The sequence below is a fragment of the Pteropus vampyrus genome, unplaced genomic scaffold (assembly GCF_000151845.1).
Source record: "Pteropus vampyrus isolate Shadow unplaced genomic scaffold, Pvam_2.0 Scaffold101, whole genome shotgun sequence".
NCBI lineage: Eukaryota > Metazoa > Chordata > Mammalia > Chiroptera > Pteropodidae > Pteropus > Pteropus vampyrus.
Genome location: NW_011888882.1, coordinates 6,116,649 through 6,136,765, shown reverse-complemented (window position 1 = coordinate 6,136,765; position 20,117 = coordinate 6,116,649). Strand labels below are relative to the sequence as shown.

Sequence of the window (20,117 nt, the reverse complement as noted above, 5' to 3'; positions counted from 1 at the left end):
AGAGGCACAAAGGCGATTAGGGCAAGGTGTGCTCGGAAAAATATTTGAATCAAAAAACTTTGTAGCTCTCCTTAAAAAGGAAAGAAATTCTGAAACGCGTTTCATCGCGATGAACCTTGAAGACATTATGCTAAGTGAAATAAGCCAGTCACAAAAGCACAAATGCTGCATGATTCCACTTACATGAGGTACACAAGAGTAGTCAAATTTATAGAGACAGGAAGTAGAATGGTGGTTGTCACCAGCCAGGGGGAAGAGGAATAGAAAGTTAGTGTTTAGTAGGTATAGAGTTTCGGTTTTGCAAGATGAAGATTTCTAAGGATCGATTGCGCAACATGTGAATGCACTTAATGTTACTCAACTGTACACTTAAAAATGGCTAACGTGGCAAATTTTACATTATGTACGTTTTATCACAATGAAAAGAAACAAAAATTTGTGGCTCAGGATGTGCTCATCCGATATCCACATACTCCACCATCCGACACTGAACACAGGATCTTCTAGAAAAGAAACGTGGGTATTAGGAGATTATTGGAAACTCATATTGGGTACAACTGAAACCAGGGCACATTGAGGAGGTCGGTATCAGCCTGCCAGTGTCTTGGAATAACAGGACCCAGAACGTAGGTCCCTCCAAAGTCTGTGCCTGGTGGGCTTCTAGCCTCTTCTGGATCTCATCTGCAGAGAAGGAGCTCACTCTCTTCTAAACTCTCCCCCTCCACCCCCGATCCTGGCAACTCTCGTTTCAGGCAGCTCACTGAGCTGATTTGGCTTCCCCACCATCTCCACTGTGGATCCTAGTTCTGTCCCTGGGATACCACAGATCATGGTTCTGATCCCTCACAATAAGCCTTCATATATCTGAAGGTAGGTCAGTCAGAGAAGCTCAATTAGCACCATCACTGGTGTATATGAAGGCTTCGTCAAATTACAATAAAGGGCCTGCTATAGTAGGATAAACCCGAGCAGATGAACCTCTGGGTGGTGGATTAGAAATCATTGCTCCTTCTTCCAGAACGTTTACGGCCCTGGCCAGGGCACATGAAAAATGGAGCAGATACCAGGCTTCCCCCTCACCTAGGTGTCTCTATACAGAGCATAGACTGCAAAGCATACGTGAGGACTTGAACCCAGACTAACCCATCTTCATTTCCTTCAATCAGTTTTTTTTTTTTTATTTTTTTAAAATTTTTTAGGCAAGGCAACCCTTGGTTGATTCTAAGGACCTTGTCAGCTTACAATCCCTTATTTTTTATTTTTTACGCCTACTGCACCTGGTCTTCCTAGGTAGTCTCCCATCCAAGTACTAACCAGGCCTGACCCTGCTTAGCTTCCGAGATCAGATGGGATTGAGCTTCTTCAGGGCCTTCAATCACTTTATATGAGCACCCACACCATCCTGGTCAGTCTCCTCTAAATTCAAGGTCATCTGGCCAGCAAAGAGTGCCCTTGTCCTGAGTGTTGTGCTTGATTAATGCCCGTGAGTGTGTTGGGTTTTGGCAGCCAAGTCAATGCTGACTTACTAGACTAACAATCACCTGATGCTCACGTGCTGCCTTCAGGCATCCTGCTGCTGCCATATGATTAGCATTGTTCTCGTTCAGTTTGATCCACTATTTGAACTCTTGAAATCTTTAAAAATCTGGATTTTTATCATCCAGCAACTAACTCTCTCTCCCAGGTTCATGTCAGCCTGCCCTTGATATCTTCATTCAAGTCATTTATAACAGTGTATGACAGAACAGGTCCTGCGCCCTGTGCTACTCACTCTGAGTACCCTCCAGGAAGACCAGGTTCTTTGGCACAGTCTTTTGATGGCCAGAAGCCCATTAATTGTACTGTTCTCCATTTGTCCAAAAACATCAGGAGCAAACTTCTCCTGCCGAAATCCAAATACACTACATCTGCTCTATTTCTTGAGGTTAATCTGACCTGACTTTCCTTGAACCCACGTTGACTTCCCTCTCCAAATTATAGAAACCAGACTTTCATAATCAATTCTAACATCTTGCCCAAATTTTGTACCAAACATACTTGCCTAAAGTTAGAGACTGGCCTTTATTGCAAATCAGAACTATAATAGCCTATTTTATGAGTTCCAGAACCATTTTCATTCATGTGCCAAGAGTCATTCACTCATTCAACAAGTGTTTAAAGAGTTCTTATATTTTCCAAAGTTCTTACTTTGTTAGAGATATAAAGGCAAAAGCCCCTTCTTGCTGCATTTTGACACAGTAGTGACCTAGAAAGTGACCTAGGAAGGCAGGGGTGGGTTGCAGACAGCTTTTAAAAAACAAATTGCTCTGAGAACTCACAGAAGGGTTGTGCCAACAGAAGCCACATAAGCAGTAGTCCCACAACAGGTGCTACTCAGATGACTCCAAATTCTGCTTCTGGAAGGATAAGTACACAGTGTGCCAGAAGCAAAGTTCACCTGGAAAGAGGGAGTGCCGGGAGCTTTGGACTTTCTCCATACCTCTGCGTCACTTATCAGTCACAGCTTCCTACCTGCCCTCCCTGAGGCATGCTCCCCATTCCATGTCTCCACTGTGGATGCTCTGGCTGGGCCTTGCCTTCACACTCACCTATCGGTGTGCCATCCCCTTGAGCTAATCTTTCAGCCCAGCCTACTGAGGCCTCAGCAGAGCCACTAAGGAGTGGAAGCAACACAACTTCTTTGGCCTCTAGAGATGCTCAAGGCAAGTCCTGGCCATTCCCACCTCCTTAGTGTAACACAGACTCCCCCATACTTTCCTCATCTGTGCTGGGTAAAATACCATGCTGGCTAAGAGGGGTGGCAGGGAGCCACTGTGGTTCAAATCTGTATTTCTGTCTGTTTGGGATCCTGTATCGTCAGTGGCTATGGTGGTGTTACTTTGAAAAGTGTTTGCCCTGCTAAAGAACTGTCGGAGGCCCTGCTGGCACACTCTAGTCCAGGCACTGCTGGCCAGGACAGTGAGGCATGAGTCACTGTGGCTGGAACCAGCTTACCTGGATGAGGTCACTGGCCACATCTTGCTAGGCTCAGACGTGGTCTCATGGGCTTCTCAAACCTTAAGACTTTCACCATAGTCAGTCCAGGAACTGTTTCCTTTGTCATTTCTAAATTCATGTCATCTTGGTCCTTTCACCATAAAGAAGTCAAGGACCAGGAGGTGCTATCTCGGTTCCCTTTGCCTTGATGTCAGCAGGTAACTCCAGCTGTCCTACTGCTCACTTTCCAGGGACAGGATAGATTGCCTTGACCCCCACTCCACAAAAAGGCCCCTCGAGGAGGCCCGAGAGAGTGGATGTGGGAGGCTGAGTGCCTTCCCCTGACTCCCTGGCTCCTGTTCAAAAAACACCCCATGAGCAGAGGTTTCATCTGCTCTTTCCATCCTGCATATCTTGAGTGCATCCTGCCAAGCCGCTGTGGTTCCTGACCTTTACAAAAGCTTTACTATCTTCTAATTAATATATACTTTATTTATATGTACATTTTATATATCATTACAATTATATATACCTTTTTTATGATTACATTAAAAAATAGAAGTATGATGTTAGAAAACACACTCATAATCATACCCTCATTGATAACCACTATCATTATTTTGGCATATTTCCTTCCAAATTTTATAACTTTTTTCATTCGTGCACTTTTTTTAAACAAAATAAGATTATCGTATGCGTCCTTTTGTTATAGTGTACTTTTCCCCCCTCGACTATGTGTTATAAATCTGTTTCTTTGTCGATAAACATATGTCCACAGCATGACTTGGGTGGCTGTTTAGTATTTCATTGTATAGATGGGTGAGATGGAGTCAACCTGTTTTTCATTATTAGGCACTTTAGATTGTTTCCATTTTTCTCTTCTATTGGAAAGGCTACTATAAAGAACATCTGTTTACATATATTTTTGTGTATAACCTTTTATAATTCCCTAAAGATAAATTCCTAGAAGAGAAGTTACTGGGTCAAAAGGCATGAACACTTTAAAATCTTTTAGATACTGCTAGTCTGCCCTCCAAAATGCCACACTGATTTCCCCTCCCGTCAGCAGTGGTGAGTGAGCACTTTCCTCATTCCATCAGTACTGGGTTTTATCACTATTTGCCATCTCTGCTAGTTCACCTCAATAACTTGCCTTGGCAAAGCCTAGCTGGGCTTTTTCTGGAGGTCAGTGGGGACACTGGGGTTGCACGGATAGGACAGTGTCCTGAGCCTTGCCTGGACGATTGAATCAGAGCCAGGGGAATGACCCCAGGCTGGAAGGACAGCCTAACTTCAGTAGCAGACTGCCAGTGAGCACGGAGCCCTCCTGACCCTAAAGTTCATGTAAGCATGCAGGCTGGGTCTTAGACTGGGCCCCATAAGACCCTCAGATACACACACAAACACGCTCACTGATACACAGAGGGACATACACAGACACTTACAGAAAGACACAGACACACACACGCAGACGTATCCACAAATGCACACAGACACGCTCACTGATATAGACACACTCACTGACATAAACACACAGAGACACACATAAGCACTCACAGAGACATGTAGGCCCAAGTCAGGTAGACCCGATCAACCTCCCACATACTGGCTCCCATTTCTCTCCAGAGCCAAAATCTAAGCCTGCCTTAGTGGGATGGACTTTTCCTCTGTTCCTTAATGGCTACCTCTTCAAAAAGGGTGCCCAGTCTCCCAGAGAAAGGGAGAGAATGGGACTGCTTAGAGAGTGAGCAGTATGACCCTTCAACCAGAGCAATACTTCGGAGGGCTGGCCTTCCTCCAGCCCCGCCCATCCCTACAAGGTGAGAAATTCACACAACCAAAGGGCCTGCACACTCAGATCCCTGGCCTCCCTTCTAGATCACACTCAAGTACCTGGGACCCTGGAATTCCCTGAGTCCAGGGCCTCTTCCCCAGATCACCCTCCCTGGAGAGGGAGTCGAGCTCACCCCCAGCCTGAGGGGTGGTTCAGAGCAGCTGCGAAGGGGTGTGGATGGCTGGGATGTCCACTTACATGCACGCAAGGGCCCTCCACAGTATGATGTGAGGCCTGAGAGGGGAAAAGATGGGGGTCATACTATAAACTATGGGTGGAGACCATCTGTCCCCAAGTCACCACATTTCCACATAGAACTCAGAGTAATCCAAGCACGATAGATTCAAACTTTGCCTTCCAAGTCATTTCTGAAAGTCTATTTTCCAATGTAGAATTAAACCATTCCATTTTAATAGTTTGTTAGTTTGTTTTATAACCTTTAAATATTTAGCATATTTAGACATACAGTATGTGAGCCTCCATTTGTACTCTTGTCCCTGGTCCAGCAAATGTTGAGAGCAGACCTAAAAGAGAGGCGTGAAAGGATAGAGCTGATATTTTTCTCTGGAGAAGTGGAAGTGTATCTGTGAGCCAAGGGAACATGTGCCATGAGCCCTGGCACGGAGAGGCTGCCCTGCTGGAGCTGCTGTGAATGATGTCCTTCCTTTTCAGATCACTTTCAAAAAAGACCACCTTGAGGCCTGCCTCCTTTCCCTGGGTTGTGATGTGATGGCCAGAGAACGCAGCAACTTTGAGAGCTACTCCATGTATTATGAGCATGTGCTGGAACATGCTAGGCAGCAGCTCTGTCAGAAGGAGCAAGTATGTTCCCGAGGACCAGAATTGCAATGGGGAAGGTGTGGGTAAGGAGGTCCAGGAGTCACTCTGAAAAGATTTTTTAAAAAAAGGTTGCAGGGGTATGTTCTTATGTAAAAACTGAAAGTGAATGGTACTCTCCGAATTTCTCTTCTCACTGGTTCATTTTCTTGGGCTGGTATCCTCAGCCGCAAAGGTGATGGCCCTAGCAATACTGGGATGTGTGCTTTGGAGGCGTCTAGTGGGGAATATAAGAGGTGAGCCACAAAGGAGCTGGACCCCTGGAGAAGATGCATAGCTGACCTTCCCACCTTCAGCAAACACAAAACACCGTATACTGTTCCTGGTCTAGCAAATAAGCCAGGATCCTTGAGTAAACTGTCTTCAGGATGTACATCATGGGGCTCACTGATGAGACTTCCTTAAAACAAAACCCCATGGGTAGGATCCAAGAATCACCTCTCCGGTCCTAAATTGCACGTCTTTTGAAATGAACTGCATCTGAGGTTCAGTGTAATTTTAGTGTACACCTAACAAAAGTGCAACAGTCTGAACAAAATCAAATGAAACATTAAAATATCAAATAATGAGTCTTGGCTTTGCCCCCAGTTTGGCTTGTCCTCATAGTTGGGTCCTCTGCATCATAGTTGGGTACCTGGAAGTTGATTTAGTCTTTTGACTCTGGGTTGGGCATCCTGAAGCACAGTCCTGGATCTGTGTGGAGCCCAAGGATCAAAATGAAGCTCCATTAACGCAAATAGGAGGTGTTAGCATGTTGTACTGAATCGAGCCATGGTTGGAAGAATAAATATTTGAGTTTGGTCATGCACTGCTTTCTTCCTTTCAGGAATTAGATATTTTACAAAGAAGTCAGCGTCCACCTGAAGATAATGCTGGTCAGGTAGGTCAGTTATTACTAAAAAGTTTCTCTTCTCCATTTCTCAAATCCACAATCTCAGTGGTAGCCAGACATGGGACTTCCTAGTGTCATTTTCCTGTGCCCCGTTCAGGAGTGGCCAGTGGAAGTCTCATCAATGAAGTTCCCTGCAGAAAACCCAGGGAGGGTGCTTTCACTTTTTAAGCAACGAGGGCTTTTTTTCCCTTCGTTTTTGTTGTTGTTGTTGTTGTTGTTGTTGTTTTTACTGGTGGTTTTTCTTATTTTTATCTACAAATGAAAAATGCCAAGTAGTGTCTCTTCTGGGGCCATTCATTCAGCAACCTTTTATTGAGCACCTACTGTGTGTTTGGTACTTCTAGGACCCTTAAATCAACCTAGATTCTTCCACCTACATTTGTGAAACAGGATATTCACCTTCTTCATTAGGTTCAAAATAGAAGTGAAAATTGTGGTGGCAGTTTTGAATTCCTGAACTATCACCCATTTCAAAAATATATTTCTGCTGCTAGGTTGCAGAGCTCAGTCATAATATGATCATGGAAATTACTGCTCTGAGAGCCCGACTCACAGATTTGGAAGAGGAGAATCTGAACCTTCAAAAGCAGATTAGAAAAGAAGTCCAAGAAGAATATGAAACTTTAGTCCAAGCTTTGTTTATGACATGTTTACAAATAAAAGTAAGTGACCCAAAAAACTAAATTAAATTAAATTTAAAAATAAAAGTTGGTGACCTGTGTCAGACATCAGGGCAGTCCTGCAGGGAGTGGCTGTAACTGACCCCCACAGCAGCTGCAGAGGGATTAATGACACAGGAGACTTTTGGGCCCAAGAATTCTTTGGCTCTAAGTTTTCTCTATAGAGAGAGTGAGTCGGCAGTGGGGTAGTCAATATTTTACCGTGATAGACACTGAATTTTAGGTCATTTAGATAGTCGCTATTTTCCCTACTGCCAGTAGCCGCTGCTGCCGTCTTATTGCTGTTGAGTGAATTGGTGATGGTTCTTCTTCTCCAAAACCCCAGTAGTTTATTTCACTGTTTTATCTACTGACCGTGACCATCCAAACAGAAGAGGACAGGGCCCTGGGCCAGGTCAGACCCCAGTGAGGGTGGCAACAGGCACCTTCTGAAAGCTCACTGGGCAGATTCAAATTTTGAATCAGCTTTCGGAGATTTTTCCAACCCTCAAAATGCTGCCACCCCCCAGCCTTTCTCTAACATCCGTTGTCAGAGAGCTGCTGACCTGTCAGCGAAGGCCCATCTAGAAGAGGAGTGATGGGGTGCTCATGTGCTCATGGCTGTGGAAGCCTGTCACTTCTTTATGATGCCTGAGCAGCTGTAAGATGGAGGCCCCATGCCTATGATGAGCCATCACAGAGCCTGGGCCAGTTGTTCCACAAGTGTGAAGTTCAGTTCAAACCCCCCACCCCAGTCCACTGCTGCCTTCCCTATGACTGGATGTTCCCCAAAGCCGGCCTCAGCTGTGTTCTTACTCCTATCCCTCCTGGGGATTCCAGGGTGGTCCTTTGGGCTATTACACTGAGAGGAGCTTCTACCGATGCTCTACCTTGGCCTGGTCATTCCAGAGAAGATCGGAGATTCCTTCTTACTTGTAAAGGGCTCTCACACAGCACAAGTGCTTACAAATATTAAAGGATCAAAACCCAAATGCACTGGGCCTGGTGCCGCAGGAGAGGGTGAGCAGACAGTGAAGGCTGGAATCTGCTAAGCCATTCTTAGGATGTGAAATTATTGGAAATGTCTTAAGTTCTTCTTAGCTTCTGTGAGATTCCTAGACAAAAAGTGGATTCTCTATTTCCCCAGGCTAAACTAGCTCTACAAACCTCCAAAGTAGCAAATCCCTATTCTATCTCAGGGTCCCAAGAAGGTAGTGAAACTTTTGCTGTGTGGCCAGCAGCCCGGCTTCTTGCTGTGGCTTTCCAGTCGGGCACTACCCTCCTGCCTTCCTTTCCAGGGAATTGTTCAAAAGTGAGAGGACATCCCACTCTCACCCCTCACCCAAGAACACTGGGTCTCCAGTGGTTCTCACCAATGATCATTTACCTTATGCCATTAGCCATAAACCGTTCAAAACAGGCTGCTTTGTAAAGAGGTTTCTGCTGGAGCCTAACTATGGCAGCCAGCCTGATTCCTTCCCCTGCTTTATCTATTTTTAATGGAGTTCCTCGTTCGTGGCTCATCTACAGTGTTTTATCAGGTCAGAGTCTGCTGAGTCAACCTGATAGCAAAAGTCTCTAAGTTTTCCTTCCCAAGTAACCGTTTGGGGGGGTTTTGGGGTGGGGGCGGTGATTCGGTTTTCTACTGGTGACCTCTCACTCTTCTCCCCACTCAACTTGCCTTGGTGTCTGACCACCTAGGCAGGTTCTCAGATGATGAAGCTGTGGATTGAAGACATCACAAAGGGGTCGCTAGCGAGACTTCCAGACAATACCTGATGGAATAATTGTCTGGGTGGCTGGTTCTTTAATGGGAAATCATTTCTGAAAGTTGAGTTTTAGAAGGCAAAATGACTCTTCCTCAACTGCCCTTCCTAAACTCGAGTCTGCAATTTGTAGGAGAAGTTGGATGAGAATCAGCTTAATTTGATCCAGAAAGTATGCGAACTCATCAGTGAAGTGAGAACAGAAGGGATTGATCATGTGAAGGACCTGAAGAAAAAATGGGGCTCTGCCAGACCTGATGAAGGAACAAAAGAAAACCCAGCCAAAGTATGTGATTTCATTTAGCAATGGGATATTCGCACTTCTTCCTAGCATCTGCCCCCACCGCTCAGTCCGTCTGCATTCCAGTCTGGTTTCCCTGAGAAAGCATTGCATCAGGCATTTAAGAGGGGCACTGGGGCTCACTGCACAATCGCGTCATCTCCTAGAAGTCATGTTTCTGACGTTAGGATCCGTGCCCTTCCCGAGAAAAGTGGTAGGGGGAGCCTTTTCTTAAAGTGAGCCTTCTTAGCAGGAGCAGCTGCGGGACTTGGAACAGGACAACTGCAACCTGACCACCCTGGTGTGCAAAATGAGGAGCCTGGCCCGCTGGAGGCTGGCTGTGCAGCAGGCTCGCTTCCAGGGCCAACTGGGCAGGGCCGAGAAGGTGAGCTTTCGGGGAGGGAGGGCCCGGCTCAGGGATTGGAGGGGCAGGGGGCTTGGCGGGCTGGCCTCCTTGGCTCAGCTGCTGTTCTGCTGTTGGGGGAGAGGACCAACCATCTTAAAGGACCTGACATTTGGGAAGTTTTCTTGGGAATGGGTGATATCAGAACCTCAGATGAAATAAGAAAGAGCCAGAAGCAAATGGTAAAGAAGTAAATGGGAGAGCAAATCAGAGAGGTTAGCATGAGGGAGGAGTAGATAGAGGACAGACTCCACCAAGGGCTTGAGGCAGCTTCATCAAAATACTGCAAATATTTGAGTCTCAAACATGATTATCCAAGGAAAATTAAGTAACAAAATAATAAGTGGAAAATCTGCTTTAAGGCAAATCGAAACCAAAGCACATATCATAGTGGTTTGGAAACTTTCACTGACTGTTTCTGAAAGTCTTTGTTTGCTCTGACCTGTCACACCGTTCCTAACTGAAATCATGGAGGCAGTGAGCAGCAGGGGCTCCGTTCTACCGGAAGTTTTAAAGAACAGTGGATGATGGAGCCCATGAAACTGAAAATATGGGAAGGAGATTTACTTCCTAATTATTGTGTTTGGGATATTCACAGGAAGCTATGAAAAATAAAAAAGAGTGTTTGAGCATCAAGCTAATGGCAGAACAAGAAGTGGTTTTATTTCGTCAACAGTTACAGGCTCTAAGGCAGGCCCTGGCCAGGGCTCAGGCCGACAACATGAGGATGCGCAAGCAGCAGGACAGCCAGGTATATGAGCGCCAGAACCTCTCTTCCTCTCTCTCTTTGTGCTTTGCCAAGCTGAATGTGGCAACTAGAAGCAGCCCATGCTGCCCACAGCAGTCACTGGAGCTCCACGGCGTGAAGCCGAGCAGATGGCACTGCCAGGAAAAGATGTCCTGGACCTCAACTTCCTTTCTCCCTCCTTTCCAACCCCAAAACCATGAGCAGTGGCCAAAAGGCTTTTGTTCTTATTCATATTGACTAAGATGGTGAAATGTTACTTATACAGAAGATTGTTCGTGTGTGTGTGTGTGTGTGTGTGTGTGTGTGTGTGTGTGTGTGTGTCTTTTCACCCAGAGCATCTTGGGGTCTAGGTCTCTGCCTTTAATACAGTCCTTTCATGCTTCAAGCATGCTTTCCATTGACATCAACCCTCTGCACAGGGAGTGTCTCTGCTGTCAGCATTATGCCCCAAGCAGAGCTTGTTAGGTCCTTTCCTGATACATGCTAAGTCTTCATTTCAGAAGTTACTGCTGCTCAATAGAGGCTGGCACCAAAATAAAGGTGTTTCTAAGTCTAAACTCTTAATAACTGTGCCAACCTGCTCAGCACAAAGGAAGCAGAGACCCTAGATCTAGAGAGAGAGAGAGACTGCTGAGTTTAAATAAGAGCCAGAGAAAGCAAATCATATTTAAAATAGGAGATATAATTTGTTCCTTTTGGATGTTAATTTCCCCATCATTGTGTACCAGGTGATTATGGTTTATAATTATGTAAACTGTAAAATCACCATGCAAGTACAGTCAGTCCTCACCTAATGTCATTGATAGGTTCTGTGACTTTAAGCAAAACAATGTAAGAAAACCAACTTTACTATAGGTTAATTCATATAAACAAGAGTTAAGTTCCTACGACATCTCATCAACGTTATAACAAAACGACGTTGAACAAAATTATGTTATTCTAGGACCTGTTGTATTAATCATCATTATTATTATTATAATTAAGAATTGACCATCTAGTACTTACATTGCTACTGATTATAAAAATTTCAGGACAAAAAAACAAATTATTACTATTGTTTTCCTTCTTTAACCATCTGGAGTCTGGCTTCCCCAAAGCTATTTTCGAAGTCAAAACAAGGCAAGATTAGAATCTCCCTTCCCCACTGACTGCATGTATTGCATCACCCTGTCTCCCCAGGTTACCCTTCCCTGCTCTCTCATGATAAACACTCAATGACAATGCAGATGTAGTTTGTGATAGATACAACTATTTGGTTAGTAAGCTAATGAACATATACATTATCATCAAATTTTGGTATTAAAAGGCCAAATTATTTGACCTGGTATTACTGTATTGTTTGTTTGATCGATCGATCGATTGATTGGTTAACTGATTTCTCCCCTGACTGTTGCCTCAGGGCTTACATTAAATACTAGGCTGACCTGAATCTCGGTGGCCTTGCTGCTGGCGGGCACGGGACAGAACAGCTTGGCTGTATTATCTTGAACTGAGGAACACTCCACACAGTTCTGCCCGGGGCCCTAATGGAAAGGACAGTTGTGTTGGCCAACCTGTCCTTCCCTGTTTTACGCTGAGAAGAGAGACTCTGTCTCATTTCCTCTGGCCTTTTTCTGCCACAGGCTCAATTGCTGAAAGAGTTAGAGCACAGAGTGACCCGGGAAGCTCTCCACCGGCAGCAGCTGGATTTACTGAAAACCTCCAGCATGGAGAAGCTCTTGGAAGATGTGGAGCAAAAGGAACAGCACCTGCGGATACTTACTGAAGAGGCTGAGAGGGCTTCTAAACTGGGCCAGCTTCAGAGGAAGAAAACTCAGAGAGAAGTCCAACAGGTAACTCCATTGAGAGATAGCAGCCGCCCGAAAAGTGAATCGGGGTGCGCCAGCCAGAACTGTTTCAGTCTTCCCTGCCTCTCATGTCTTCCATGGCAGTATTTCTCCACCTTTGTCACTTCTAGGCCCACCAGGAAAATGAAAATATTTATACCACACTGGATGATTGCTCAGGTTGCTTATGGCAAGAGATGATGGCTTGATGACGGCAAGACCCAGAATCTTGGCACCCTTGTAACCCACTTGAAAAGCATTATTTCCACCTGGCTCTAAACTTTGAACTAGGGAGTCTTTATGAAATTCTGACAATCTAGAAAAGCAACAAGTATTATAGAAGCTATGATAAGGGGATTTTATTTATGGTTTTTCCAGAACTGCAGAGACAAAAAGGAAAGACAATTGTGGTTCCCAGACATAATATATTTTTGTTAAATATACCCCACAGCAAAAAAAAAAAAAGAGGAGAAAATAATATAATGTAGATGTGGATTCCAGAGCAGGCGCTTCACATGTATTCACTGAATGAATAAATCTATTAATTCGCCAGAGATATTAGAAAAGAGAAATTGGAAAGTTAAATTAAATTATTGGGCAGGTGTTTCAAGTGCTAAAAGAGAAGATCAGTAAGGAGAATTCTACCTTAAAAAATGATTTTAAAAAAAGGATAAAAATTGAATTGAGGAAACACGAGAGGAAATATTGTTATAGAAATAGAGAGAAAATTAGTAACTTTAAAAGAAAATTAGAATTTCACATTTATTTCATGAAAAGTAAACTAAAATATGACTAAACTCATAAGAAATATTTAGTGTCATATATTTGTCCTTCGAATTACGCTTTTTAAAAAAGTCACCACAAAATAGGGAGGTTCATAAAGTAGTTTCTCAAAGTCCTCTCTAGTTAATAGTTAATTTTTATTTAATGGCAGAGATTCTAAAAGAAGTCAAAACAAATATTTTGAGGTTTCTCTAAATAAATATATGTTTTTAGTATTTCTATGTAAAAACAATCATTCCACCTTTCTAAACTACCACTCCAACTGCCCTGGCAGCTCATGTGCCCTGGGCTTATGGACCCCATACAACAATCTAGCCTCAGCCAGCAAGAGCCCCCATGGCCAGCAGTAGCCTCTTTAATCCATCTCCTCGAATTCCAAGGGTGGATTTTGACCCTCTGATCTTAGAGACCGTGAAAGGCCTTGCCTACTTCCTGCTCCTGGGAAGGTCATTTAGAGTATAAGTCCTAGAACCAGACTTCCTGATTCACACTCCCAGGTCCTCCAGCTGTGTGACTTTGGGCAAGGTCTGTGGCTTCTCTGCACTTTAGTTTTCTCATCAGTGCAATGAAGGATAATGGACTCACCCCATGGGATTTGAGGGAAGATTAAATTAGCTAATTGAAATGAAACACTTAGAACAGGAACTGATACAAAGATCTCTATAAATATTGGCTGACTGTCATTTTATTGGGAACAGGTAGATAGCTCTGGATTCAAATCTTGGCTCTGCCACTAACTGGTTGTGTGACCTTGGGCAGGTCACTGCACCTACCTCTGTGAAGTGTGGGGAAGGGGTTGCTAACACAAGATCCTTATTAAGCATGTTCCTTTCCTTTGCTTATATTTTTCAAATTGGCTTAACTCTTGCCTGGCTGAGGGAGTCTTGATATGTTTCCCATGGCTCCTGCCCATAGTATATAAAAGGACCTTGGACCTAGTTTATATTAGGAAGTTTTCCTAACTCTGGGGATCTGATCATCTACTGAAAGTCAAACTACACTTGAAAGTATCCACATATACAAGGAACCACCCCTTTAACATTTGTAAGACAAGCCTGTGGTCACAGCTCTGAGAGTTCAGGGGCCTTATGTTTGAGTCTCTACAGATAGGAATAAGGTTCAAAACATGTGTGTCTGAATTTTTTAAATTAGCATTGTATAAGTTTCCTACAGCTGCTGTAACAAATTACCACGAACTAGGTGGTTTAAAATAACACAGTTAGGGAGGTGAGAAGTCTGAAATCAAGGTGTTGGTTCCTTCAGAAGGCTCTAAAGAAGAATCTGTTTTACACCTTTCTTCTAGCTTCTGCCTCTTTTGTCATGGCCTTCATCCTTATATGTCTCTCTGTGTATATGTACCTTCTCTTCTTATAAAGGCGTTAGTTATGGGATTTAGGACCCACCATTAATCCAGCATGACTCCATCTTAATTACATCCACAAAGACTTTTTCCAATAAGGTCATGTTTTGAGGGGCCAGGTAGACATGAAGTTTCGGGGGACATTATTCAACCTACTATGATAGCATTATTTTTTATAATTAAAAAAAATAGGAGATAAAAATAAATTTCAAAAGAAAAATTACCTGTGATCTCTGCAGATGAGGTGTACTCTGGACCCAGCAACTCTCTGGACAGGCACTCTGGGTCAGCTGTGCAGGGAACAGCTACATGAGTAAACACAAAGTTTGCTTCCACATGTGGGCTTTATATCATGCATCGGGGCTTTCTCAGCAGATGATGAGCTGAGGATAGAGATCTGGGAGAGAGATCAAGTCTTTCCTCTGTTTGAAACTGTTCAGGGGCTCCCACATCTACTTGGGGTGGCTTGGCCGACAAGGTCCTTTGTGAACAGGGCCCTCCCCACTCCTCTTGCTCCCTTCCCACTCTGGTGAACATAAAATCTATAACTTTTGTGAGTAAATGCCTGAATATTACAAGGTAATAGGGGATTCCAAGGGCTGCCTCTGCTCTTTTTTGGTTAAGTTTTTGGCCTTCCTAGAGCTCTTGAATCTCAGAAAGCTGAGTTCAGCCTGACCAGGACTTTGTGAAGGCTTATATTCCTGGGGTGGCCTAGACCCACACACTTCCTAGGAACCCTGAGAACTGTGTATGCACCAAAAAGAATCTCTGCTTCCCAAGCTCTTTCTCCTCAGATGAGAAGCCGGCTTGCCCAGGAGCGCACCATGAAGCTGGATGCTTTCCAGCGTGTAGAAGAGCTACAAAGTCGGCTTGACGACGCTGTGAGAGCCTCTGTCCCGATGAGCTCACCAGGCGGTAAGCAGATACTCTGCTCTGAGGGCTTGGGGTCTGAGTTGGGAGAGATTCTCAGGGACTAGCCATAATGACCCATGGGCTATTGAGTGGGTGTGCCATGAAATTTGTTGAATGAATGAATGATACCTGAATGAATAAACCTTAATTCTAATTTGCAGTCAGAACATTCTACTTTAGTTCTCCTTGGAGTACTGCCATCCTATACTAAAAGGTTTCAATCATAAAAAACTATCCCAGGAGTGTCTAATATACCACTTAAAAAACACTGGGTACTTCACTGGATTTTCAAGCATCTCAACGCCTTGGGACATTAATGACCATACTTCTCAGATGTTATTCATAAAGTCCATTATGATTCTTGGATGCTGGGAGCTTGAGAAGTTTTATGGAAATGGCAATTAAAACAGCCCTCTGGGCTGTATGGCCCACAAGCAGCATGGAGCCACGGCCACGCCCCATGGTGTCTCTAAACTAGCTTCTTCTCCTATGAGAACTAAATAAATTCCAAATTCTCTTCCAGCTCTATCAAAAAATATAAGCAAATATCAGTAAACATGAATAGCCTATTAAGATCAGCTGACCTTCTCCTTTTCTATTCTGTAGTGTAGACAACCTGCTGATTGAGTGTGGGGGCTCTGGAGTAAGACATTCAAGGTTCAAATTCTGGCTTCGACACTTCTATGTGACCTTAGACAGGTTAATTAGCCTCTCCATAAAATGAGAACATCCACCTCAAAGGCATATTCTGAGGTTTAAATGAAATAATGCATGTCTGGCACATAGTATAGTAGCACTAGGTAACTGTGCAAATATTGGCTACTATACTCTCATATGTGTGTTGTACTTTATCTGTGTTTACTTTTGGCTACTTACCAGTGTGAATTTTATGAAAAAACACAGCCTTTCAGAAGTAGAAAGATCAGTTTCAAAGATCCAGACACGAAGATCAAGTTACTCTAGATTTATCAAGAGCAGGGCCGTGCTTGTCCTAAAGTCCAGAGGCCCTGCTCCCTGCCCATGTAACTGCTGGGTCCAGAGGAAGAACATAAAGAGCACTCAAGAGCCCTATTTTGGACTCTGACCCTGAGTGTGTCACAGTCCTCTCCATATGCCCTGGGATTTTTCTGTCTCTCCCTTTCCCCTCTGCCTCCAGCCCGGCCAAGCATCTTTTTAATCCCTTTCTGCGTTAATGTGTCCTATGAAATTGGCATCCATGTTCTTCAATACCTGCACAGTTATAAAGGAGAACTGGCATGGGGCATGAGGAACAAGGCGGGGAGTCCTAATTCCCAAGACTGAGGATGTGGCGGGAGTGAAAGAGAAACCTCTGTCCCAGGAAGGAGAAGTAGAAGTCACTCCCCAGCCTTGGCCCTCATCTGTCCCCATCTGCCCCCATTTGCAATGACAGGAATAGGGTTTGCTGAGGACTTCCTACTTGTAGATTCATCAGAGGGAAGAGACCGGGTCATACCTGTCTATATAGTACCCAGCACTCCAAAGGGACAGGCAGATGTCACTTATCCTTTAGTGCTAAAGGGTAAAGTTGGCAGTTCCCATTCCTTTCTCAGTTGTTGTTCCAGCAGGAAAAGTCAGGTGGCTCAGGTCGCTCCTTTCTTTGGGGGCAGGAGCAGCAGCCTCCCTGCTCCCCGCATCAGAAGCATCAGAAGTGGTGACAGAGTGAAGGGGTGAGCTCTATTTACTTGCTTGGTATTAACACGGTTTCCCCTAGGATCTTGCAACTCCTGAGAAACTATAATTTGTTCTCGTGCAGTCATTCTCAAAATGCTTCAGGAAAAAAAAAAAAAATCAACTGGCTGACAAAACTGTGAAATGTTCAGAAGTGGACTGGCTTAATTTAGTTTGACCAAGGGTTGAACTATTTCACAAGGCCTGGTTTCTCCCTCCACCCCGGGGCTCTGAGAATGCTGGGAGCGGAGAGGAAGCGGGCCCTTGGGGAGCAAGATGGCCGCTCCCACGTAACTTCCGTCCTGTGTTCCAGCTCGCACAGCAGAAGTGGGTAGTAGAGATGGGACAGTTAAGAAGAATCGGGCTCTGACTGGGCTAACTAGGCTTATGTGCCCAGTTTTGAACAAATCACTTAAGAAAGAGACTAAGATGCCTGGTGGGTTTTCCCTCTGCTCACGTGGTCCTCCCCTCCCCTAGGGCTGAGAGTGGGTCAGCTCACTTGCTCTTCTTCTCAGCAAATATTTTTATTATTCCTCATCTCTTCAGACATTCAGACACAGCCCTTCTCCCACTTCGCCACCCCTCAACCTCCAACGCTTCGCCTCCCTTTTCACAGAGAAGTTAAAAGCCACCAAATGAAAACTCTACTTCCAGTCTCCAGCCTACCTACATCCATACATGGCTGCTTCTCCTTCTCTCTTGTCAAAATGGTAAAGGTGCCCTTTTCCACCCTGGGCCAGTCCTGGTGATAAGAGCCCACTGCTCCTACCTTCTCAGGAGCCTTGAACTGATCTTTATTTGCTTCCTCTCTACACACCCATATTTCTCACACATCAGTTCTTTTAATCTTGTAACCAGCAATTACCTATAGAACACGTATGTGCCAGGATTACAAAATCCACTGTAAAGTAAAATTAACATCTATCCAGTTGCTTGAGCCAGAAATCTAGGAGCTATTCTTCCTCACCCAGCAAATCCAGTTAATTAAAAAGTCCTATTAATTTGAATACCTCTCAGTCTGTCTACTTCTACCCACAATTGTCCAAGTCACCCATCATCTCTTTCTCTTTCATTCGGTCATGTGACCCTCAGACAAAAGACCATCCAAGTTTTGACATTTTGGACTCAGAATTAATGAAGCTGAATTATATGCCCATTTTAAGTTTTAAAATTTTATGAATTACATCTAGACCTGTACATTGCAACCAGAGATATAATTTAATATTTTTAACATTACAGGCCTTATATCCCGAGCTCAATACTCCCTAAGTTCTGCTTCCATATCATCCAGATACTCCCAGCAACACCTTTTAAAGACTAATCTTATGGGCAATAAAATAGCAAGACAGATTCAAAGGCCAAAGACTGTAAGTACCGATATATTTGAATATATATATATGAAACGATGAAAAATGTAAACATGAAATTATGGTTTTAGGGTCACTTCAAACTTACATTAAAAATTATATATCAGAATCTTATCTAGGTGCTTGAGTCTGGATAGTAAAATTCTGGATTTCTCACAAAGGGAATTTGTCTATGAATTGTTGCTTAATCAGTGTTTGTGGGTCCAGGGCTTCCTACTTTGCCACCTTGCTGACATCATTCCTCAATAATAAAATTCTGATATTGAAACAAGCCCCAAAACACTCAATTACAGTTCAATAAATAGGTGTTGAAGTCAGTACCACCAACACCTTGCTCTGTGTCTGAAATTTTTCTTTTTTTTTCACTCATCTACAATAATCAACTAGCAGCATCAGATTCCTCATCTGAGTTCCCTATCAGAGCAGTTTCAGAAGTTCATTTAAAACATGTGAGAAATCTACCCTCCAAAGAATGCTTGGAATGCAAATTAGCTTGAGGTGTAAAACGTATTTGAACAATTTTTAAAAATATTTCAGCTCTTAGTTTATGTTAAGCAACATTTACATCCTCTTCCACTGCCGTCTCTGTACTACTTTAATAAGTATTACACTCTTTGCTCCATTGTCTTTCAGAATCTCCTCTAGAGATTTAGGAGCTTTTAAGATTCACCTAATCAACACATTTAAGAATTCCTCCTCTTGTATTATGCTAAGTAAAATAAATCAGACAAAGAAAGGTAAATACCATATGGTTTCACTTATATGTGGAATCTAAAAAACAAAATAAATGAACAATCAAAACAGAAACAAACTCATAGATACAGAGAACAAACTCATGATTACAAGGTAGGAGGAGGATTAGGGGGCTGGGCGAAAAAGATGAAAAGATTAAGAAGTACTAACTGACAGTTACAAAATAGTCACAGGGTTGTACAGTACAGCGTATGGAACATAGTCAGTAATATTTTAATAAATATGTATGGTGCCAGGTGGGTACTTCTTAAGTTATATAAGAAGGTGGTCACTTCGAACTTACATTAAAAAATGGAGGTGGTCAATTCTTAAGTTATATAAATGTCTGACCACTATACCATATACCTGAAACTAATGTAATAATGAATGTCAACTGTAATTGAAAAGTAAAAATAAATTTGAAAAAAGAATTCTTCCTTCCTTACCTTGAGAAAAATTAAGAGGAAAAGATTTCATCATTCTATCAGAGGAAATATGCCATCCCTGTGGCATCATTTTTCATCAAAATGTGAAATTCTAGTATATGTCTATTTATTTCTGAAAAAGCCTTTTCCAAAAGGAAGCAACGTTCAGTTGGTGTGTATGAGACCACAGGAGCTTTTAAGATTCACTCTATCCACATTTCACTCCCCAAAGTGAATTTTCCTATTGTGAGGGAGGTTGGTATCACAACTCTTATGGTTGAGAAGGCTACAGAGTAGCTAAATGCATTACTAGACATCCACTATATTGGAGAGATTTATAAGGATGATGTTCTAAAGCTAATCGTGGGACATTTACCCTACTTAAAGAAATAAATCTTAATAATTAAGGAAGTGTCTTATGGGCCCCTGGCTTGTGTACAGTATAGAGACCCCATACAAAAAGTCTAAGCTCCAGGAAAGGCTAAAAATTAGTTGGAGCTTCTTCAAATCTAAGGTCTGACCTCTTAAGTAAGGCCTATGAAATGAGTCAGATAAGTATAAACTGAAGAGGAATTTATACATGGCTGGAAAGTAAGAACACCAATGATTTTCTTAAAAAAAAAAAAAA

General features: G+C 43.3%; 1 protein-coding gene across 1 annotated transcript in view; it reads left to right on the top strand.

Moving 5' to 3' along the window:
- LOC105295265 (coiled-coil domain-containing protein 162-like) overlaps positions 1–20,117 on the top strand; it is a 79,961-nt gene that overhangs the window by 58,977 nt on the left and 867 nt on the right. Inside the window, exons 17-25 of the mRNA XM_023533393.1 lie at positions 5,483–5,632; positions 6,474–6,527; positions 7,034–7,201; positions 9,098–9,250; positions 9,498–9,629; positions 10,246–10,398; positions 12,018–12,227; positions 15,159–15,279; positions 18,205–18,332. Coding sequence (XP_023389161.1) covers positions 5,483–5,632; positions 6,474–6,527; positions 7,034–7,201; positions 9,098–9,250; positions 9,498–9,629; positions 10,246–10,398; positions 12,018–12,227; positions 15,159–15,279; positions 18,205–18,332 — 1,269 coding nt within the window. The remainder of the gene's footprint in view (positions 1–5,482; positions 5,633–6,473; positions 6,528–7,033; positions 7,202–9,097; positions 9,251–9,497; positions 9,630–10,245; positions 10,399–12,017; positions 12,228–15,158; positions 15,280–18,204; positions 18,333–20,117) is intronic.